This window comes from Haliaeetus albicilla, chromosome 5, assembly GCF_947461875.1.
Source record: "Haliaeetus albicilla chromosome 5, bHalAlb1.1, whole genome shotgun sequence".
Taxonomy (NCBI): Eukaryota; Metazoa; Chordata; class Aves; order Accipitriformes; family Accipitridae; genus Haliaeetus; species Haliaeetus albicilla.
In genome coordinates this window covers 16,028,691-16,053,047 of record NC_091487.1, presented here as the reverse complement: position 1 = coordinate 16,053,047, position 24,357 = coordinate 16,028,691, and the positions used below count along the sequence as shown (strand labels likewise).

The 24,357-nt window shown below is 35.2% G+C and overlaps 1 protein-coding gene across 3 annotated transcripts in view; it reads left to right on the top strand.

The window, feature by feature from the left end:
• The window catches only part of VRK1 (VRK serine/threonine kinase 1), a 37,501-nt gene extending 13,602 nt beyond the window's left edge, over positions 1-23,899 (top strand). For 2 of the 3 annotated variants that reach the window (XM_069783516.1, XM_069783517.1), the window contains exons 6-13: positions 1,241-1,349; positions 1,493-1,585; positions 2,583-2,715; positions 4,133-4,253; positions 5,294-5,352; positions 6,527-6,705; positions 11,400-11,493; positions 22,558-23,899. In XM_069783516.1, the coding sequence (XP_069639617.1) occupies positions 1,241-1,349; positions 1,493-1,585; positions 2,583-2,715; positions 4,133-4,253; positions 5,294-5,352; positions 6,527-6,705; positions 11,400-11,493; positions 22,558-22,640 (871 nt within the window). In that variant the 3' untranslated portion in view covers positions 22,641-23,899. The remainder of the gene's footprint in view (positions 1-1,240; positions 1,350-1,492; positions 1,586-2,582; positions 2,716-4,132; positions 4,254-5,293; positions 5,353-6,526; positions 6,706-11,399; positions 11,494-22,557) is intronic. The other variant, XM_069783518.1, reaches the window with a different exon arrangement.
• Positions 23,900-24,357: the final 458 nt, after the last annotated feature.

Genomic DNA, 24,357 nt, shown 5'->3' with positions numbered 1-24,357 from the left:
CTTTGTTATTTGTATTTGTGTCTATTATGTTCTTAGTGGTTTGGTTTCCATTTGTCTTGAACATTGCTGTAGTACAGTGATGCTATATATATATACGTGGTTTAGAAGCTTTTCATAGTTGAATTAAAATAAAGTAGACTTCTAATGTACATGTCTTTGAATAATACGACTACCTTCAAAGTCTTTCTTGTGGTGTGGTGTGCACTTAAAGAATATTTTCACTCACACATATAAAGGACTTGGTGCTCTATTTTATTATCCCTAGGGTTAGGTTTTTTTACTTAATCTGTGAGCTAGAATAATTGCTAGTCTCATGTTAAATTTTTCTTAAGTCTAGGGATAGTTTTTAATATTTTTCCATGTCATGAATTGTTTTTGTTACTTGCTCTTGAATGTTATGCCTGTCTTAGATAAACAGTCCTTGTTTCCTAGTGGGCGTTCTCTATACAGCTATGCTGCAGAGGAGTTTTAGTAGTTCTCTGGCAGCTTATAGTAGGTCAGGCTTCTTTGTGTGGACCACTACCTAGGGCAGTTGGTATGTATGCCTTAGTATGTCAGAAATACCATTGTTTCAATAGGTCCTCAACTTTAAAACTAATCTAATGTAAAAAACCCACTAATTTTGAGAGGCAAAAGTAAATATAATAAAATTATATTTTTTTCCAAAAAAACCTTTTCTTTCCATTCAGTGTTTAATGCATGAGATTCTTTAATATAGCTACTATGGGCTCTTACAGTAACAGAACCAGTTTGGCTATAGCAATGAATATCAGAACACCTTTGGCAAGTGAGAGATTTTTGGTTTTAATAATAGGTTAAAAAAAAGGTTGTAATTGATTTCAAGAAACTAACTTTTTTAAAGTAACCATGTTAAGTCAGTCATTTATAAATTAATGAATGTATTTCTGTAAGTGATTGGTGCTTGGTTTTACCTATGGTGAATTACAAAACAAATATCTTCCTCTGTGGGTACTGGTTATTGTATTGCATAACTAGCCAGGAATAAAGAACAGTTCTTTTGATGGACCAACTTTTGACTAGCTGATGTAAAAAAGTTAAGAATTAATGTACAACATTAAAAATAAGTTAAGTATTTCCCACATATTTCTGTTCTATGTACCTGCAGTTTATCTTTTGAGAGAGATGTTTTCAATCAGTAATTTGTACAATTAACACATACGTAAAATACTTTGTTAAGTACAATTCAGTGACTTTGCTGTTGTTTTTTCCTTGAATTTAGTTATCGATTTATGATAATGGACAGATTTGGCAGAGATCTTCAGAAGATGTATGAAGAGAATGCAAAGCGATTTTCCCATAAAACTGTACTACAATTAGGCCTGAGAATAGTAAGTTAAAAAAAAAATATATTTTTACAATTTGGCTTCCCCGTGTAAGTCTTTTGATTAAATCACACTTTTGGGCTGAGTACAGGTCCTCTGCTGGGCAGAGCTGGGTACTGCATTTATATGACTGTATTTTATTTTGTTAGCTTGATATTCTGGAATACATCCATGAGCATGAATATGTGCATGGAGACATCAAGGCCTCAAACCTTCTTCTGAGTTACAAGAACCCTAATCAGGTATTTCTGATGCATTTTATTCCTCGTATTTTAAACCTTCTATTTGACAACACATGGAAGTGCTTTGAACCTGTGAAATCTAGCAGAAGCTCATTTTTAAGAATGTATATGGTAATATTATTTCTGCTTGACATTTATATCTAGTTAATATTCTACAAATTTTTTTATGCATTTTGCTGGACAGTTATCAAATTGACTATTTGCCCTAAATAATATTCTAGAGAAATTCTCGAGATTAAAAAAAAATTGACTCTCAAATAGGTATTTGGAGGTGGAAGCTTAAAATTATATAGCACACTGGTAAATTATGTTTGCCTGTCTGCATTGTTACCTCATTCCTTTGTTCAAGAAATCCATCAGATAAGTGTTCTGTTAGTTGGAAAAATCGGTCTTTAAAGTGTTGATTGTTCCACTTGATTTACAGAAGTCTTTTATTTTTCTGCTATTTTAACTCTCTTTACTGTTCAAAAAATGCATATTAGAGTTTCAGAATTATGTATGTCTTCTTGCCCGAATGTTTTAGCTCATGAAAGAAGTAAAATAATCTCAGTTCTCTTAAAGTAGCTGTGGTGGTAGTGAGAAATAATACTATGTAGCAGTGTTCAAATGGGATAGCTGACTTTAAAAGAGGGTAGGACAGTAAGTGTATTTAACTCTATGAACACTATGGAGTTTTCTTTTTTTTCTTTTTTTTTTTTTTTTTTTAATTTCATCTTACTGGTAATAACTGACTATTTTACTGTACTTGGCCTCAGCATCAGCAAGAAACTACTTCCAGATCAGACTGCTCTACAGAAAACAACAAAATTTATCTGACACATTGTTCTCAAATCATATGTAGTAATCTCAATAAAGCACTGGGAAAGGATCATTTAAAGTCAAAAACCTCACCTTTTTAATACTCCTTTTAAGAGTGGTTGGGAGTTACACTTATTATTTGTGCATTTTTTGTATTTATAGTTCTTTAATCTTAGAATATTTTTTTTTAAATTACTAGGTATATTTGGTGGATTATGGACTTGCGTTCCGATACTGTCCTGAAGGAGTTCACAAAGTATATAAAGAAGATCCTAAAAGGTGCCATGATGGAACTATTGAATATACCAGTATTGATGCACACAACGGTGTGGGTAAGGATGTAAAACTTTGTTTTTGGCAATAGGCATTTGTGTATCCTTTTTATGAACACAAAGGACTTCATTTGCTGCATTGAGTTTTGTAAACAACCAGGTTTCTTAATCTATAAAAAAATTTTATTCTACTCTATGGACTATGCTGGCATTTTTGTTTTTTTTTCCATTTTATATCTTTTACTTTGATATTAATTTACTGTATTTTTAATGTAACTTTGTTAAATAGATTTCTTCAATTTATAAAGACTGTTAAGATGTTTAGTGTATAGCTTTTTTTTAACTGAGTAGAAATGGAATACCGCTTATGAGATCTTGATAGAAAAACAGGCCCTGTTTTCAGAAGATAAATACTTTCTGTTATCAATGTGAACATTGCTCCTTCATATTTGGCAAAGATGCACAATATTCTTTATCTTGTTTATGGCTTAATATTTAGAAGATTTCGTTAAAGAAACTTCATTTAATTATGAAATAATATTTCATAATTATGCCTTTAGTCACCGAATATCAAAAGGCAAGAAGTGAGAAAAGGTTGAACATGAAAAGGACAGGTCTATGTCTGATTAAACATTGAGGATTTGTAGTGAACACCAATTTTATTTTCTTCATTCTTAAATTTTGTTTTATTATCCATAAAAGTGTCCTGCAAAAATATAAATTGTTGAAAATTATTATTTAATTCAGGACGAACTGTTGCACCTATGCTTAAAACTGAACATGAACAAAGATGGCTTGATTTGCCCAGTTAAACTTCTAGTGTAGTCTGTGGTCAATGTACACGTGGGTGGGTTTTTTGGTGTGGTTTTGTGTTGTTTTGGTTTGGGGTTTTTTTTGTTGTTGTTGTTTTTGGTTTTGTTTTTGTTGGTTGGGGTTTTTTTTGGTTTTTTTTGTTTTTTTTTTGTTTTTTTTTTTTTTTTGCAAGGCTTAGGGATCTGATCTATTATTTTCCTCCTTTCAGTTTTCAGGCTACATAAAATATTTCAGCATCCTGGAATATTTTTTTTTTCAGGAGCTGGGGTTTTAGCACTCTTACCTTTCTATAGAAGAAGGAAAGTAAAAACTGTTTTGAACAAAGTCAATCACTTCACTAACTTGCTCTATTTTTTCCACAATTGGAGTACTTAAAAAGCTTCCCAGATTGGGATAACTGCAGCATGTCATATCCTTGAGTAGAAGAAAGAGATTGATAAAGGATTTGAAAATGAAGTTACCCTTCCAGATGTAGGAAGAATATTTTTTCTTTCCTTGCTTTCAGGCTAAAATAAAGAAATAAGTAACAGATACAGCAGTGTTGCATTGTGAGCATTGGCTTTCTATTGTCTTAACATATTTACAAATTTTAATTGTTGTTAAACTATGTGTGCTTTATTAGCTGCTCTTACGGTTCTTTTTTTATGTGTTCGTATATATCTAGCACCATCAAGACGTGGTGATCTGGAGATCTTGGGTTACTGTATGATTCATTGGCTTAGTGGCCATCTACCATGGGAGGATAATTTGAAAGATCCAAATTTTGTCAGAGACTCAAAAATCAGGTGAGAAACCACTTGTTTTCTTCCTCTTCTGAAATTGAAAATAGGAATGAAAACGTCTTAATGTAGAAATGCTTTGTCCTTTCAGTATGTTCCCTTTTGGTGAGTGGGCTATTGTTTTGTGTACCCCTGTTTCCTTTCATTGTCTCATGTATCCTTGGCTTGTAATTAAACTTTACTTGTACTGTTCTACTCTGTCTTCTTTTGCATATGTGAGATGGTTGTTTATCCACCGCAGTACTGTTGCTTTAGAGTACTGCCATAGTTAAGCCAAAAAGCACTATTACCAGTATACAGGTAATCATTAGTCCTGCTTTACAGAAAGAGAACTGAAGCATGGAGTATGAGTAGCCTTTATAACACCATGCTCTGAAGTCAGTGGCAGAGATGAGATCTAAAGGTGGATCTTAAATGTCTTTGAGCATCATTGCAGGTAGAGGAATATGACATTTTTAAATTATTTTTTTTTGTCCCTCTCCCTCACTGTTACATTCCTTTGTCTTCCCCCCACCCCCGCTCAACCTTCTCTTGTCAGATATTTAACGTGAAGAAAGCTCTCCCAGCACAGCAGTTTCTGTCTCATTAACAAGTATTTGTTATCTGGCTTCCTTATTTCTACTTTTAACACTCTGGCCTCCATTAATGTTAGCAAAGCTCCCTCCCCACTTCCCCCCAGTTTTTATTTTGTCAGGGGATCTGCTCTGAATAATATCAGCTAGAGAAAGAGTCTTCTAGCAGGAAGAGGTGAGACTGCTGATATGTGAGGGTTTAAAACGGACTTGTTCTTTTCCTTCAGTCTTCTACTTGCTTGCTTTTATAGGAATCAAAAACTGTTGAACAAAAACTTAGCCTGTCTGGCAATTGTCAGATTCTCATATGTACTGCACTCCTAACAATGGCTGTATTAAGTCATACCAAAGGTTTATCTAGTAGCGTTTCCTGTCTCTGACAGTGGCCCAAGCTAGGTACATAGGAAGTCTATCAGAACGGGCATGATTCAGACTTTGAAGGAAACAATAGTTTTGAATAATTTTGTTTTTCAGATGTAGAGATGATGTTTCAGTTTTGATGGACAAATGCTTTCCTGGGAAAAATAAACCAGGTAAGAGGAACTATTTTAAATTAAAATACTTTGGTTTGTACCATGCGGTAAGCATTCTCTAATAATTTGTTTTAATGTCCTTTTTCTTTGGAGAAGAAAAAAAAAAGATATCCATCAGTCTGTCTGGGTGCCATCACCAAATTGTAGACAACTTTAGGCAATGGGTAGAAGCTCTGAATTTTGTATTTACATGGGGTACACTGAGTGTGTACAAGGGAACGCTGTGCTACACTGTATTCAAATAAAACCAGATCAATTCAGTTGCTGCAAAAGGTGAGGAACTGTCAGACTGTCAGCAGCTTTTTTCCTGAGAGGTGTGTCTCGGGCATTGTACTCTAATCTGTTGCTGCTTGAAGTCCTCCTTGTTTACTTAAGTTTGTATCTATTTTTCTTCTTACTTTTATCAGCAACAAGAAATTGGCATGAATTAGATTGTTCATTAGGAGAAGTTTAGACTCTTCCTTTTGGCTGCAGTTATACGAACTGCAGGCACTGTTGCTCCTAAAGACAGTACTAAGTATTTGCAAACATGAAATGTGTAAGTTGATTTTTCACAACTGAATTCTAGAGATTCAAAATATAAAGTAATGTGAACTTGAAGTCTAGATTGTTTCTATTTGGTATTGGCGAATTGAGCAGATTGTTTTTTCTTAACCTGACTCTATTAGAAATACACTTTCTTGGGATCTAAAACTTAAATATTTAGTTATTTCCAGCTACTTCTGGTGATCAGAAGAGTGTTTTCTCTGTCAAGCGTGACTCATTTTTCAGTGGTCAAATGTTTCACATATTTTTTAATATGTTTCAGTCTTGAACTGACGAAGTTCTGGGATAACATTGAGTTTCCTTTACAACATTTTAAAATATAGACATGAGAAATATGTAAACAAGCATTTATTGGTGAAGATTGGCCTATTAAATTTTTTACGACTGACTGTTTTCTTCATTGCGATGAATGTGTAAAAAAACAGTGATGCTGTCATCACTGGGTAATGAACCTTGGTATAATTTTTTTCTAAAATGTGTTGTAGTAAAGTCATAATTATGAGTTTATAAATAACCATTTAAAAAAATAGCGTAAGTAGTGCATGCATAATTTCTGACTCTTTTATGGTAAAAGTGAATGATTGAAATGTTTTTAAATAGAAATTAATTGGAGGTACCATTTCTTTAGATGAAATAGCCAAATATATGGAAAAGGTAAAGCTACTGAGCTATGAAGAGAAACCTGTTTATCAGCATTTCCGAGAAATACTTCTGCAAGGTCTTAAGGCCATTGGGCAAAAAGATGATGGAGTACTTGACTTCGGCTTGTCAGAAAATGGAGACTTGAAAACAAATCCCATGCAAAAGGTCTTTATTCTAAAAGTTTATGTCAGCTTTTATGGCATTTTTTTGAGTTAAGTAAGAGTTAAAGTGGTACTGGAAGTAGGTGTCATAACTGCATCCAGTAGGAAATAAGCAAATATTGAAATGTTTGTTTGATTAAGTTCTACTCTTACGCATTATTTCTCTAATTTAACTTCACTAATTGTTACTGTAACTTAATATAGAATGATATTTATAGGTGTGCTTTCATAGTAGATAATATCTTGGATAACAGAATGTGTGTATATAGTTGTAATGACATTTGAACAGATGAACATTCAGTTAATTTACTTATTTTTTTTTTTAAATTGGTAAGACTCCAGATGGGTCAAAATACATGTAAGGTAAAATAAGTCTAATTTTTGTTTCATATTAGTTCCCTTTCTGTGACTAGTTCAAAGCTTGGCATAAAGATGTATACTTAAAACTAAGTATTTGATTCTGGAATTCACATATTGAATTCACTGTGATCTAATATGTTATTTATGAGTCTTAATTATAGTGGTAGGCTAGGGCTATTTTATTCCTTGTATTTAAGAAGCCTTAAACTCTAGATTTGGGCTCCCATTTGAATACAGCGTAAGAACTTTTTAAGCCTTAGGGAAATTGTATGTTAAAATGGTTTATAATAACAATTAAAAAAGGACAAATAATGGAACAATAAATCATAGAATCACAGAATGGTTTGGGTTGGAAGGGACCATTAAAGTTCATCTAGTCCAACCCCCCTGCAATGAGCAGGGACATCTTCAGGTTGCTCAGAGCCCTGTCCAACCTGACCTTGAATGTTTCCAGGGTCAGGGCATCTACCACCTCTCTGGGCAACCTGTGCCAGTGTTTCACCACCCTCATCATAAAAAAATTCTTCCTTATGTCTGTCTAAATCTACCTTCTTTTAGTTTAAAACCATTACCCCTTGTTCCTATCACAACAGGCCTATTATTATTATTACTACTATTATTATTATTATTATTACTATTATTATTATTATCCCACACTTCAAACTGCATTTATTACTTGTTTATTTGCATTTGTTAATAACAAGTGGGCAACTTATGAACCAGGCAACTGAGAATTATAATACAGAATAATGTCACTAAACAGGCAGAATTCTTGTGCTATGATCAGCAGTGTGTTAAAGATGGACAAAAAGCACAAAAGAAAAAAAGCTGTAGGATTTTAAAGTCTTCTGAGGATATATGTCCAGCTTTTCTTCTTTTTGCCCAGCAAAAAGTACTTTGGCTAAAATTGTACAGCCGTGATCTTTATGCTTATATTTTCTGTTGAACTGAGTGTAAAGAACTGTCCAAACGAAGAGTTCATTGGCATAAATTCTTCTCTTCCCCCTGTGGATCAACATGGTTTGAGATGTGTGTTTTGGGGGAAAAAAATAATGTGTTTAATGGTTGGCTGGTTTCTTTGCTGAGTAAGTTGGCCTGCTGCAGAGCCAACATCTGTGACCTTTAATGTCCTTGTCCAGCAGAGATGGCTGGTGCACATTTCCAATGGAATAAAAATACAAAAATCTTATTTCTTTAGCCAATATCAGTTAAGACCATTCCCAAAGGGTGGGATAATACTTTTTCCATAGGTTCTTACCTACTAGCATCAATTAGGAGTTAGCTTTTACATTGGGTTATAGTGGGGATTTGGGTGTTATGTGGGGCTTTTTTTTTTTGGTTTTGTTGTGTGGGGTTTTTTTTTTTTTGTTTGTTTGTTTTAGTTTGAGGAAGCATGTGCATGGTCATCTTGCTCAGTTGTCACAAATATGTTCAGGCACTTACATAAAATAATGTGTTACTTGCCCATTTGAGTAAGTGTTTTCAGCTGACCATTTCATATTGCAGTGGACTTCATGCTAGCTACTTCATGCCAGCTACTGCTAGACTGTCCAGACAGAATAAGATTGATTTGCTTGAAATCAAGTTGGCATAGCCTGCTTGCTTTTGACCAAATACCAGGACAGTTGACTCTTCCTTCTATGTTGGATTTTCTAGGCCTTGTAACAGCTGTGGTGTAGGCTAGGGTAGAAGAACAGATTGTGTCAGTCTACCTTTCAAGGGCATATTTTGCACTTCTGTTCAAGAATGAATAGAAGGAGGGTCTTCAGCAGGATGTCCTCCTTCCCAGAATATATGTTGGTGAACTCATGCTACTAGGTTTTTCTTCTGGGGGTATCAGACATTATTATCATTATCATCATTATAAGAGGCTAGGAGAACAGGAAGACAATTTGTGCTAGTTGAGAGTAGCTGGACACTTAGATACACAGAGGAAGAAAGGAAGAACACAGAATGCCAATTAAAATTATATGTATTTTCAGTTGTGACAGGAAGCTCAACTTGATGACTGAGTGTTTTAAAGATAAGCTCCAAATTCCAAAGTCTGTTAGAAACTGCTTTCCATAAAGTTAATTTACCACTGATCAGTAGCATCTTGCCTCTGAAAGCCGGTATCTTCTAGCACGTGCTGAATTTCTTTTGGCATGCTTAATGTCTAATTTGGAAAAGAAAAATGCAGTCTGACATCCACCCTTGAGAAAATGGTGACCTCTAATATAAAGTATTTATGGCATTTTGGCTGTACTGATCTTTTAATCACAACAGGTCTTAAGACACCTACTCTTCAATTCCTTTGGAGCAATCTACCATAATACTTTCTTAAAACAGTGTTGTTTGGTGTTCTGAAGTTAAGCTATTTCATAGCTAGGATAAAATATTTCTAACTTCTGTGTAAATAAATTCCTGAAATGCAGGATTCTCCTGTGCTTTCAGCTCGTATAGCTAGTTGAGCCATGATGTGCATTATATGTTGCATATAAGCACGGTTGTTCTGGAATCTAAGTCGTTCTCCAGTATTGGTGTCTGGCTAAAACTCACAGATGTCTGCTATATTAAAAGTTAACATTTTATTTTCTATATCATGACTGGAGTTTCCCCAGATGTATAAGTAAATGAAACACAGTCCACAGTTCTGCTGGAGATTGGTTTTGTTTTGTTTTGTTTTTGCTGTACAGTAAATGCATGTTAGTTTGTGTGTGTGATATTTTATAACGGTTATAGGAAACCAAGACGCTAAGAGTACCATGTGTTGAAGGAAGTATCTGGAGCTCTTGACTAAATTATTTAGGGCAAGGACCACATCATACTTTTGTTTAGTGCTGAAGAGTTGCTGGGAAATATTGGAAGTAAACTAAACTGGAAAAATAGGGATCTTAGTGATTTGTGGTTCCTTCTAATGTTCAGCTTCAGTTGTGCAGGTGTTGCTTTTGTCAGATGAATGCTGCCTGATTTCTACTGCTATGTAATTCACCTGCATCAAGATTAAGAAACCACTTTTTATTAAATAAGCTTGGAAACAAGATAAATGCATTTTGCTTTTGTGTAGGGTGTATTGGATATCTGTTTTTCTGATGAGCTTTTAAAATGTTTTCTAGTACAATTGGGAGGGATGCATTATCTCTCATATAAAAGCAGTACAGCGCTGAAATAGTCCTCCTTAATTTTGGTCAGAATGAACAAAAGTGTCTGTGTTTATTCCTGCCTAATGCATCACAAATCTGCTGACATGCTAACCTTGGAGTCTTGGCTGGCGGTAATCAGGCCTGTGCACCGGCAGGAAAGATGTACCTAATGTACTCCATCAGTGCAGTTTGCATATGGAAGTTCTCACAGGGGAGCTGCCCTGTGCCAGCTGAGGGTTACCTGCCCACTGCAGTTATTGTATGTAATTATCGAACCAATCTGTTCAGCCCAGCAGGGTTTAGATGGTAATCATGAAGCAACACTTTGGAAAGGAAAGATGTAATGCACTCTCCCTTTCTCTCATGAGCTACGTGAAGTTGTAGCCACTTTTAAAGCTGTATTAGTAAAGCTCTAGTCTCACACAATTAAAAAAAAAAAAAGGAAAAGATAAACTCTTCCAGTGTTCATCAAAGTTACCCTCTAGGTCTGATACAGGTACAAGTCAACTCATCCTTTGCAAAAATCACATGGCTTTAAAAAAAATAATCTTTCCATAACCACCTTAAGAATACTTTGCAATAGTAAGATTAATTGTAATACACAGATAATAACAGTTCTATCCATTTAGAGGTTTTAAGATAATGTACCTTGAATAGACTTCATGTTTCCCAAGTACCTCTCTTTGGAACAGAACCCGTAGTTGCTATTAGAAAAAAATAATAATGTACTGTCAGTGGATATTAGCTACTTTTAAGCTGTGCAAAGAAAGCCTTAAGAAGCAAGGATCCAGATAAACTTGAATTTAATGAGGTGTAATTGCTTTTTTTAAAAGCAATTAACATCAACTTTGGCTAAAATGTTTTTCTGTGTTCTTTTAAGATTTTTCAGATTGCTCCTTTTGTAACAGTTATTCAATATAAATAAAAAAACCTGGTTTTGATCATAAAAACTTGTGTTTTCATACATTAAAATTTCAACTCCTAATGAGAACTGCAGATAGGGGAACTGAACTTTTAAATTGTCTATTGCCTAGTATTAGTATTCTTGCATTAATATATGAATAAATTTTCTCTGCACATGGAGATGTTTTATAATACATGAAGAAATAATACTTGAAATTGGGGGATACCTGTGAGGGTAAGGTACTTGCTACTTTGTGTGGTCTTTTCTGCTCTTGAGTTCAGTTGCCTTGTTTTTTTTTTTTTTCTTTTAAAGAAAAAAAGAAAGGCGGCAGCTACAGCCAATGAGAGCACCGAAGCAGAAATGGAAGATACAGGAAGTCCAGAAAAAAAGAAACCTACTTCTTCTAGTAAGTCAAAAGAATGTTCTCACAGTCACGTGTACTGGTGTGGTAGGTTAACCCTGGCTAAAGGCCAAACTCCCACCCAGCCATTCACTCCCCTCCTCAGTGGGACAAAAGGAGAAAATAGGATGAGAAAACGCATGGGTCGATACAAAGATGGGGAGACTGTTTACCACTTACTGTTTTGGGCAAAACAGACTCAACTTGGGGAAAATAAATTTAATTTATTGCCAATTAAAATAAACTTGGGTAGTGACAAAGACAAACACTAAAACAACACCTTTCCTTCCCCTTCTCCCAAGCTCAACTTAACTTCTTCACTCTAGACTCTACCCCATGCCCTGAGCAGTGCAGGGGGCATGGAGAGGAAGTGTCTTATGGTCAGTACGTAACATTTTCTCTCTGCTGCTCCTTCCTCCTCACATTTTTCTCCTGCTCCAGTGTGGGCTCTCTCTTTTGGTCTGCAGTCCTTCAGGGAAAAAACTGTGGTCCAGTTCCTTCAGGAAGTATCCATCTGCTCCAGTGTGGGCTTTCCCATGAATTGCAGGGGATATCTGTTCCATCCTGGGTCCTTCACGAGCTACAGGGAATATCTGCTCTGACGCTGTGGAGCACCAACTCCTTCTCTGACCCTGGTGTTCCTTCTGCTGTTTTTCACTCTCCTCCCTGCACTGCCACCCCCCGCCTGCCTGTCCAGTGTTTTTTGCCCTTTCTTAAATGTTTTCACAGACGTGCCACAAACAAGTTGGGCTCAACTTTGACCTACAGTGGGTTTGTTTTGGAGCCAGCTGGAAAGGACTGTGTCAGGCACAGGACAGTGCCTGGCCTCTTCCCACAGAGGCCACCCCTGTAGCTGACCCCAGCTTACCAAAACCCTGCCACATGGCCACATATACCCAATACAACTGTTTACCTTTAGCAATTCAAGTGCTTTTGATTGTAAATAATTTCTTTTTAGATTAATAAAATTGAAATATTTAAACTGTCTGTGTAAGAAAGGTATACTCTCCAATTACATGCTGCCTAAAGCTGGTAGAAATGCTAGGTGATAAAAAGGGGTGGTTGCACTCCATTCTTTTGCTGTCATTCATTCTCTCATCCATTCTCATTTTTGCCTTCCCATCTTGTCCAACTCATTGTCAGAATATGCTGACTCACCAGGACTTCTTCATCACAGTGTGTTAAAGCCGGGGTTGGCAGCAGCAGCTTCTAAAAGCGAGTTTAAATAAAGTTGAAGAAAGGATCAGCTATAAGGATATAAAATGCTAAAGCTACTTTTCAGATAGTTTGGCATAGTTTCAGTGTTGTCTGGAAAAAGTCATGGACAGATAAAGTAGGATTATTGTAAGTCCAAGATCAGGAATCTTTAGTAGATCTGTATAGGGTAAGCTTATGGTGAGGATCCAGTCAAGCTGTTTTCTGGATCTAACCTTCTAACAAACACCTTCGTGTAGATGAGAACTGAATTCAAGTAATTACAAAGATGTTTTTCCTAAAGAATTTTTGATTCAGACTTTTCAGTAAAAGAGCAAAAGTTTTCTGTGGTCAAGTGGTCTAAAAATAATAAAGCAGTAGCACTGGAGTTTACCCCAAAACAAATCCACTTGTTTAAAAAAGGTTTGATGAAGGAGTGTGGCAGGATGGTAAATCTTAACATTTCCAAGACAGTAATATTATTGGTAAGTTATGGATTTACCCTAGTATATTTACTCAAACAGTATGGTACAAAGTACAAGTAATTAAGCTAATGTTGTTCCAGAAGGTGACACTGCTCTGTTCATTTTCAGCTGTTCACATTACAGAATTCTGATCATTAAAATCAGTGATTATTTCTCTTACTTGAATGCCTTTTGAATTCTTGACTTCAATTTATTATGAATTTTCTAGTTTGTCAGTGGCTGAAAAAGTGTTAATTAGATTGTTTTTCCTTGAAAGAAAGTATAATTACTTGATATGATGCTGACGTTTATTCATAGGTTTAGCATTTTAGATTTTATTTAAGACCTTATAACAAAATATTTAATACAGCTGACTACTTTCTGGTTGTGATTTGATACACATGAGCAGAATATACTTTCATTTTATATTTTATTTTATATTTCTTTTTTCCTGGGATTGTAGATTGAAATTCTCATAGACAGACATGAAAAAGAACTTGAGGAATTGCAATCCAAGTGGTAGCATCACCTTTTTGTAAATGCTAAGTTTTTTCAGACTAAGTAAAGCTATTTAGGAGGCTATATATATTTTCAGCATCTAGTGGTTAAAATGAGTGGTGGAGCTTCAATTTAAACCTCCTCTTGCCAATTCAATGGAGTTACAGGTGAAATGGTTCTAATTTCACCTTTTTATACAACCCAATTTAATGAATACCAAGTGGGGGGAGTATATCAAATGATTTCAGGTGAAAAGTGATACATGTGCTTACTCATTTTGTTCTCTCCAAATTTGGAATTAAAAACTTTACCACTTATTACATGATTCATAAATCTGTGTTGAAGGAAAGGGCAACTGTTTCATAATCTTATGATTTTGATGCTTTTGATAAATTGAAAATAGCTGGTTATTATAGAAATACTTAAAACTGTTTTGAAATCTGACTAGTTTTATGTTACCATGGAATTGTTTCTCTGTTACAGGATTAGTCCTGTGGCTAAAAAAATACCCTAAAGTTCACTGTCCAATAAAATTGATAATTTCTTGATACATCTTAATTGTAGAAATTGAAGTTTAGTCATACAGGAACATTTAAAAAGTTTTTGAAATGCTATTTTATTGGTTTCTAAAAGGGGATAAATATGGCCAGACAGGGGTTACTCTTCAGGTGTTCAAACAACATCTCATGAGTATTTGGACTTAAAACAGTGGCAAGAAGACCTATGCAGCCTCTTGCTGTTCAGCTAATCAGCATTAATCACATCTGACTATGCAGTTTGTCTAATCCACTCCAAAAGATTAGTCGGCCCAAAAAGATCCTGATCAGCTGTGCAGCAGTTTGAGTACACCAGGGTGCTCAGTGGCTACAGGGACTGTGCCAGTAATGAAATCTGCTACTGCTGAGGCTGGGGAGCCCCCAGGCTTGGTGGAGGGGGAAGGAAGAATGGCACTGAGAAAGGACAGGCATCTTGAAATTCTTGCTTTTTCTGTCTGCTCCCTCTGGTTGTTCTGTGTAAGAGCGGGCACTTCAGATGAGTTCATTAAAGGCCATCTCTTTCAATTATGTCAGCCGTCGGTGTTTCTGGAGCTGTCAAGCAAGAGTGTTAGATTCTTCTTTTTAGAAACAGAATTTCAGAAAGCCCTCAAGAAACAAGCTTTGTTATACTTCCGAAATAAGATGCACAAAACTTTGTGGAACTCTTAAATTCTGTTTAAATTAGCATGTTATCAGTTTCCTCTTCTTTTCCTATGGTAACTGGCACCCATACGCTTTCCTGAAAGCTGGAACTTTAAGAGGTATCCCTTTTAAGGTAATATGGATGATGTTGAAGTATTCTATTGGTCAATGTCTCTCCACCAGGAAAAATGCTGTCAGAAGAGATGATTTCTGTTTAAACGAAAAGTATTTTTCATACTCTTTCAGCTCCATTTTCAGTATTACCTGCCTTTATGTATGATAGTAAAATATACAGGCTTATAAGTGATCATACTGTTAAAGCAGAATACCAAATTTTGGCATACACTGTATGTATCCACCCACAGTTCTGCAGGGGTGTACTGCATAATATTAATAGGACTAATATGCTTATTTTTAATCAGTTTATATGGAATAGGCAGCTAGTATAAGGAACTTCAGTGAAAATGACATAAATTCTGGAAAAATTAGAGTTTCATGAGAATTTATAAATAATCCTAGGTTCAAAGCTACCAATAGAGATAAAACCTCTACCACTGGCAGGTTTTTTTAATTTGGGGGTTGATGAAGTTTGGGTTATAGAAATACAGATTTTTTTTTAGAACAGAATTTTTTTACACCAGCCTTTTTAATTTTCTGTTGTGAATTTTTTTAAACAATTCTGGGGTTTATTAATTGGAACAGTATAGAGAAAAATACTACAGTAGACATGACAATAGAAGTACTGTATTTTTTTAAAGTAGTTTTTTAATAGCCAATACTGCTTGAGGTAGGAATTGTGCATATCTGTATTGCTGGATAACATCTAACATGGTAAGGCCTTAACTGGGGTCTTTGGTTACTCTTGCAGTATAAATAACAAATTATGTGAACAGCTCCGATACGAAAACAGTCATACTGATGTATTGGTTAGAAGGCATTCCAAAATGGAGGTTTAACAGTATTTCTCAAATAATAGGTACTTAGCTTTATGTTTATTTACATAGCATGGCTTTGCATAAATAATTATCTGGGTTATTGTCTTAGAAATCTTTTTTTTCCTTTATTCAAGATTTATTACTTAATGTTGGATTAAATCTACATGTAGGCTCATTTTCATATTTAGAGAATTACTGGCCTTGTCATCAAGCTATAGGAGAAAGCAAATCATACGAGTTTTTTTGAGTTTGTTTATGGCACCACTTGTTACTTGTCTTTCTACTCCACACCAGTGCCCACATTGTAGGTAGATTTTTACCTCTTAATTTTATACCCTAACACAAACGTTTTCAGCAAAACCTGTACTTCACGATAGTTCCAATTGTCTGTTACTCATCTGTTCCTTCTTGTGAAGGATTTGGTATTGACTAGTATCTGTAACAGGCTCCAGGAGTAAGTGGGTGTTAGTCTCAAAACAGTGTATCTGTCTCTGTGACTAGTCACCAAAAGATCTGTCCCTTTCTGTGCCATTCTTAGCCTTCCCTTACCTGTCTTAGGAATGTTGCAAGTTAAATGCTCTAGTATGAGAGTTATGTGAGTTAGTTTTAGAAGTTAAAAGCATGTGCTGCTATGTTGTACCTAGAAATTAACAGGAATATTCAGGTTTTAGAGCAGAGAAATACTGCTCTCAGTTGTCAGAAATAGACAAACTTGCTTCTGTATTTTGCATTAAGTATACTCAAAAAGCGATATGAAGTGATCTGTCTTTTTACGGCATGTCCTGAAATTGTTTGAGGATCTTCAAAAGCTATTTAAATTAGAAGAGGTGTGGTAGGAGGTGATTTTTAAGTATAAAGACCCTTAAATATTATGGGTAGGAAGGTTAAAATAAATTAGATCTAAACTGAATATATCTTTGTGGTTCTTCCTGAATAATGGTTTTCCTTGACAATTTGCAAGTGAGAATTCACTGAGAAGCACCTTGAACATGTGCCACTTAAAGATGCAAAATTAATGTCTGAGATGTAAAGCATGGGAGTGTTCCTATTTACTCCTGTGTCTGCTTGGAACACAGTTTTCTACTTAGTCTTCCTTTATATTTTAAGCTTATTTCTCTACAATCTCTTCTGACCACTTCTAGCACTTAAAGCACATTTAAAATGTAAATACATTTAAGTTCCTCGCTACACTTCATGGGACTTTCTTGTGTTTGCTGCTAATAAAAAGGATTAAATTAAAACAAAACAAAACAAAAAACCACTCTGAGGAAAATTTTCCATGGGGTAAGGTTTTGTATAATGACTTTACATGTAGAACTAAATCATTTAAGAATAACAAGTGATGTCTGCTTTTTTGTTGTTTTTCTGTGACCTGAAGATGTATTGCAGTATGCTGAACAAGTGTTGGAATTCAAACTTCGATATAAAATTTGCAAGTGAAATTTTTCTACAGGAAAGAAAGAAAAATTGTACTGCAGTGACTCAGATTTTTGCAGGGAACTAATCTTTTTCAAGATTGCAAGTAATATATTTGAATGAAACTTTGTTCCTCCTGCAAATCACTGTGTGGTGGAGAGGAGAGCTATTTTTAAACACATGCTGCATGTGACTACTGATTTATCTGTGTATGTACAATTGTGTTTAGGAAAGTCTTCAGTAAAGAAATGCTTACAAATAGAAGTAAATCAGTTTCAGTTTTATCTGGAACAATTTTTTATTAAAATTTTTAAGAGGACACTCATAGATTTGTTGTTATCTTTAGGAAATACACAGGCATAAAGTCATCAAATAATACATTCTTGTGTCCTGATGTTTTTCCATATTATCATATGGGAAGGTATCAGCTTCATTTATTGCAGGAAACAGAGGACTTGGAAGAAGGAGTACCTAAAGCCAAACCCCATCCCATAACTATACAAACTTACTTTCTTCTCTCTCATCCCCACCCTGCAATCATGTATTTCCTGGAATTCAAGTCCATATTTACATTCTTCTGGTCTCTCTGTTCTTTTTTTGGAATCATATTTCTGAATTTTTGTAGAGAAAAGAACTGCTGAGAAAAGAGAACAAGCCAACTGACCAAAACTACTATTTGCCACCCTTGCAGTTGCTTCAACAGCCTTCAAAGTACTGAAAAACTCATGTTTGAGAAGTGTTACACTACCAGGTTTTATCAGCCATGCAGGGTTCCCTGGCTGAGTTGGGAAACTACATACTCTTCCTTACTTCATCTTCTTAAAAGAAAAGTAGCTCTTCCTTGGCACCATATTCAAACTGCCCAAACTGATTTGAGAACAGTGAACTAGTGTAATGCTTAAATCTTATTAGATGCTGCACAACCTGGCTTCACTTCCCATTCGATGTTTGCAGCTGAATGCTGAGTGTAGTCTTTCAGCTTCCAATGCTATTTGTTTTTTTTTTAATTCCTTCCATATGTAAATAGCAATTGTATGGGTTCCATTCTCTTGTTTTCCCTTTTCAGTTTGCTGATTGTAGAACCCTTTTAAGGGGCAGTTGATGGAAAAAGGTCTCCTAGGGAGCAATCCAGCAAAATGACTTGGTTATTTGATATGATCAAAGACCACTGAAATATGACTGAAGCACATTTTGCAAGACAAAAGTGATACTGGGGTCAGTGGAAGAATTTTGAAGAACTGACAGTGTTAAATTTGTCTCCTTTGGAAATTACAAGTCCACAATTAGTTACTTAAATTAGTAACAAAACACAGTCTTGGATTAATTTATTGCACTGAGTTCTGATATAGTGGCATATGCAAGGTTGCATCTAGTTGACTAGGGAGATTTGTGTTAGGTTAGCAGTCCTCTCGTTCCTACTTCATCACTTCTCAGGTTAACTGTGGCAATTCAATCTATGTGGCATGAAGTTGCCACTATTAAAGAAATGTCAGTTCTGTCATAAGACTGTCCTGCTGTGGCACACTGGGTGTCTATAGAGAAATAATAATTAAGCTCCATCTACGTGGAGACTAGTCTGAGAACATCTCTTCCAGAAACCACTTGAGAACTCTTCACCACGTGGTCCAACATTCCAGATTTATTGACCTTTGTTTCTTAAAGAGAAACATATAGCAAAGTGTATGTGTGAGATTATGCACATGTATGCACACCCATTGGATATTTTTTTTTTAAGAAAGGAAACCTTGCAGTGTCTGATCAACATACTTGATGGCATGTGCTTCTTTTGAGGGTGAAAGATGTTAGCTCTTTATAATGATGATTACTACAAGTTTAGTTTAAGAGCTTGCATAGACTAGAATTGCTGGAACTCTTCGGCCATTATACAGAGACTGGCATGTACTCAATCTTTGTCAGGTGTAAATTCAGCATATGCAAGTGATGCAGTTACTAACCTTCTGCGTGCCTGCTGCTAGATGTTTTTCACTTACCTGATGTTTGCCTGGAGTCTAAAATCTGTATGTGCTTCTGTTTTCAAATATTCTAGCCTATGATGTAACCTAGAAGTCACCATTCACACCTAAATCATACCTGATTTCATCTGCTCGGTAGCTGTGTTTTCATGCTCAGAATTTCCCGCTGTCCTCATTTCCATCAAAGCAGGCGATTAAGTGGGAAACCTAGGTCTCTGGTGTCTGCTTATTTTTACCAAAGGAACCTCTGTCATTTTATAGAAACTTTCATTTTTTGACTTGAGTACAGTTTTATTTCTCTTACTCATAAGACTTATGTGTGTTTCTAAAATGGTGTATGTAGAAACGGAAAACAAGATGAGAAGGGACATCAAGAGGTGATCTGCTTTAAACACCAGCTGAAGGACAGGCTTATCTATCTACATCTTTGTTAAACTTGATACATACCAATATTTTCTCTTAAAACCTCTATGATTAAGATTCTAAAATATTCCTGGTCCACACCACTTGTAATACTTAACTATCCTTACTACTGAAAAGGGTTTGATAAGGCAGAGTATGTTCTTTTGATATTTTTAGTACCTAATATGAATTTCCCTTAAGCTTATTAGTTGTCCTATCCACTGTGGACATGAAAATTTCTCTCATTTTATGCAGCAATCTTTTGCACATTTGATGAGTACAAAAGGCTCCACCACATCTCTCCCATTTTTTTTTCCTTTTTCAGATAAATTAGTTAAATTCCTTTTTTGTATGTGTGCGTGTGTGTGTGTGTATTAAAGCGCTAGAAACCATGATCACCACTCCTGATTTTTTTTTTTTTTCCTCCATTTTTCTCAGAACTTTCTTGAAAGAGTACTGCTGGGTTTCTTTTGTAAAGTTGCTTTATAATACTGTTTACATGGAGAGGATCAGATATCACAGTCAACTTGTCTAATAATGCCTCTGGAGCCTGTGGGACTCTTTATGCCTCTGCTGAACTTTGTTCCAGTCTCAAAACAAGCTGTGTAGTGACACCATCTGGTTTATTTTTGCCTATATAATTCTTCCTCATTTAAATTGCTGTTTCAACCTAATTCAGTTTAATCTGCTTTATAAAAACCCTCTCCTTTTCTTGTAATAGCTTTGTTTGTGTCCTCATTTGGTGCTGCCCACACAGGACTGTTTTTGGAAACAGAACTGACATTTCTTCCACAAGAAAAGTTTGTGGGGAGGGGACAATATACGTTATCAGGCTCACTAATTTTGAAAATGCAGACGAGCTTTTCGGTATAGAAGACCTTCAGTTCTGAAATAGCTGCAAGCTTTGAAGCTAAACATGAGTTGAGAGCAGTCATTCTGAGTTTAACATAATTAATCAGATAGTTTAAGAGAATATTTCTGCTGCTTAAGTTTGAAATTATGAATAAAAGAACCACGACAAGGATTTTTTTCCTTTTTGTTATGATTCACTTAGAGATTCTCCATGATCATGGTTTGTTTAGAAAAGCCTTGAAAAGAACTCATTAATGTAATAAAGATAAAGGAAAAATCAGAGACAGGGTAGCTCTCTTCTTTTTGGTGTTCCAGCATGAGCAACTGGAAATGGGTAAGCTCTTACTGAACTAGGAATTAGTAAGCTTTAATTGCTTGTATTGTCTAAGACTACCATGAAATACTACACTCCTGAAATACAGCCATGAAAATGTGATAACTTATTTCTTTTTTCTCTGTAAACAAACATCTGTAGTATTTTCCTACCGAAGGTCATCATTTTCATATTGACAGTCTTTCTGATAATAGAACGTGAATTTGACCTATCTTTGCAGCATTTGATTATACAGTCTATGATTGGATGAGAAGAAAAATCAGTTACCTCAGTCAAAACTGGTGAAGATTAATGAAAGGGAGAAAGATCAGGTTATTGTTTTTTCTTGAAGAGAAAACTTTGGTCATTCTCTGCTTTCTGTTGCAATACAGAGTCTCAGGAAGGATGGAGAGAGGAAAATCGGTACGATTCATGCAGTTGATAGGATAACTTGGCCTACATGCCAGTAAGACTACTCAATTTGAAAACTCAGAAGACATGTCTGTTGCTAGAATTCACAATTATAGCAGCTGAAATATTGTGTGACTTTGAAAATTATAAATTAATTCTTGAAGATAAACCAGAATTTAGCTGGGAATAGGAATGATTTACGTAGTTACTACTTTAGTTTATGATACCTGCTTGTATAGCTTTTAGTGACCAGTACTTGTAAGGGTACCAGAATGGATTTGGTTTTTACACAGCAGTTGGGGGATGGTGGTGAGATTTACTCATTGAGCTTGAACAGTCTGACTCATACTTCTCAAAGGCTGTTGTCTTATGCAAGCAGCTTTTCTTAAGGTCTTCCATGAAACTCAATTTTACCTTTTTTTTTCTTTGTCAGTAACGCAGATTAAGAAGTTGACAGGAATGATAGTTATATATAGTTTTACAAGCAAGAACTTAAATAGTTAGGCAAACTGACTTCAAGGAGGAAGTCAGGATTTAAAACAAAAAAAAATTTTAAAAAAACCCTCAAACCATGACTAGGAGATGAAAAACATTTAATTGTTACGGCATTTGTGAAAATGGTAGCAATTTTTATTATATGTAATATTTTTTCTCAAAGTGACTGTAGTTGAATGTGATTCACGGAAGTGAGCTGTGGTATGGGTTTTTCTTCTCTTCTTCCTGCTAGTGAGCAGGAAAGAATGGAAGTGCAGGGAGTTTTTTATTATTGTATTTAAGTATGGTCTCTTTGAACAACCTGCCTGCCAGGTTTGTTAGGAATCTTATTTAGATGGCACTGTTCGTTACCTTTTTTAATAAAATATTGTCAAATAATAGCTTGAAATCTGTAGGTAAAGTTGCACTGATAGCTGAGCTGATTTAACAGCTTGACATTGCTAAAAAAAATTTTTCCTCTTTTGTACCTGTGTGCCTTCCACCTCCCCATGTATAAGCTCCATTCAGAACACTCTAAGATGCTGTAACTCACTGAACTATGAGAATACTAGACCAAAAAAAAGTTCTTTGCCAGGTCACGGAGCTGCATCAGCTTAGCTGTAAGGTCCAAAGAGCACCAAACATGGCTTAATACTGGGCAGGATCATAGAACTGAAAGTTGCTGCATGGGAAGGAAGGAGGGGTTTAGCTTCTAAAGAGGATCTGATTCTTCATCTTTTGGTGGAGCTGAGCTATTAAATTGGCTCAACTGTATGTAATGCTACTGTTCAAGAAGTTGAATTGTACGTGTTTTTCAGGAGAAAATTGGTGCCCAGAAATTGTGGTAATTCTTCTGACTCTGTCATGTGTTACAAGTATTTTCTTGTGATCCATTTATGTTCTTTTTTTTTTTTTGAATAGAAAGTCTTGTCTTTTTTTGTTTGTTTGTTTTAATTGCAGATGCGGTAGCTACCAGAACCCGGAAGATGACCTCACCAAAACCCAAGAAAGTCACAGCGACCAGAAAGAGAGTCCAGAAGTAAATAGTAGATGGAGCAAACTAAGTTGCTCTTTGGCTTATCTCTGGGTTTTTTTCAGTTACTGTAGCACTGGAATCTTTTTCTTTCCTTTTTTAAATGATGAATCCTGTAAAAACACGGACTGCTGTTTGTACCTGGTTTTGAAGAATAAATGTTTTATTAAAATATTTGCATAATTTATGTATACTTAAATACTGATGCAAAATTTTGCCAATTTTGAAGTGAGGATGCATTTTTATTCTTTATGTACACAAATTCATATCTTAAAGGTGAACTGAAAGAAAGTGCTTTTTTCTGCGTTATAATGTAGAAATAAAGCCTTATTTAGTTTTGTTATGGGTATTTTATAAGGAACAGCAGTGTTGCATCTGACTTCTAATTTTGAGTAAAGCCTTATTGGAGGTCACTTAGATGTACACTGAGATGAAGTCCAAAATGGTAGAGACATCTTTTAAATATTTCTCAAGTGTTTGAATTAAAAAAAGAGAACATAAGACAAAAATCACATCCTTCCATTCTTGTTTGTTATAAGATGTGTTTAAACAATTCTTTGGAGGACAGGTAGCAAATTTTAGGTTGGGTTGGTTTGGTTTTTTTTGCATAGTATTTGTGTTTGTATTGTTTTTCCAATTATTCAGAGTTTCTCTCAAAACAAGGAGACCAGAATTTCAGACATAGGGCCCAGGGCAAAGAAAAGAACCAACCAAAACCCAATGCCAATTCTCACACCCCCCCCTCAGTTTTTCTTTTTATGTTAGTGAAAAGGCTACAAAAGTTGTAGTTTTGAAGAATAACTTTGTGAAGTATCTAGTTCCAGTGAAAGCTTGACTCGTGCTTCTCATAACAAAATAATGGTTTACCTTTTTTTAGTAGTTGAGAAGCATGTAACCTTTCTTAAAGTACTTCCTTGCTTGGCTTTGAGTCATCTTGTCAGAGTTGCAAGTCAAAAAATGCAGTGTTTAATTTACCACTACTTTTCACTTAGATACTGCAAAATTACATCTAATTTGGACATGAACATTATTCTTATCAAGGAGACTGCTTTATGAAGTTTGGCAAACCAAAAGGAATTGTTATGAGCCAATGGGTGGTGTATTTTTGTGGATGTCCAGTGCTCTGCTTGCTTGCTTGTGTAATGTCTGAGTAGCTACTCACTGAAATAAATAAGTTGTAGCATAAAATGTTGAATGAATGATGAGGTTATGTTTTGAAAACAAGGGAATCCGTTGTTTTGAAATAAAACTGGAATAACATATTTAAAAGGTCTAGTGCCTTCTCATTTCTGTTCTGACTGCTATACAGACTCATTTTCCTGGTTATTAGCAAAGTGTGGTTGATGACTTTAAGCATAGCATTTTCTTTGTTTCAGATGTAAAAATAGGACTGCTGAAGCCTCTCTCGTATTGAAAACTCCTCAAATCCAACTATCATTTTAATGACTTCATTTAATCATTTTGTTCAAAAAGTATGTTACACTATTCTGAAGAACCGTTGTTAGGAAAGCATATTGTATTCTCTTGCTTGTCTTGCATACTCAAAGTCATTCTTTTGTACTTCAGTTGTTTGACATTTTACTTTTTTTAGTAACTTATTTACTGGTAAACTTCCTTTCTTTACTTTCCAAGTTTTCAAGGAGTGTGTTTTCTTTTAACGCTTTCAAAGCCAAATGCAACAAACACAGTCGTTTCCATATATTTGAAAAGAATGGTTTGAGGTGCAG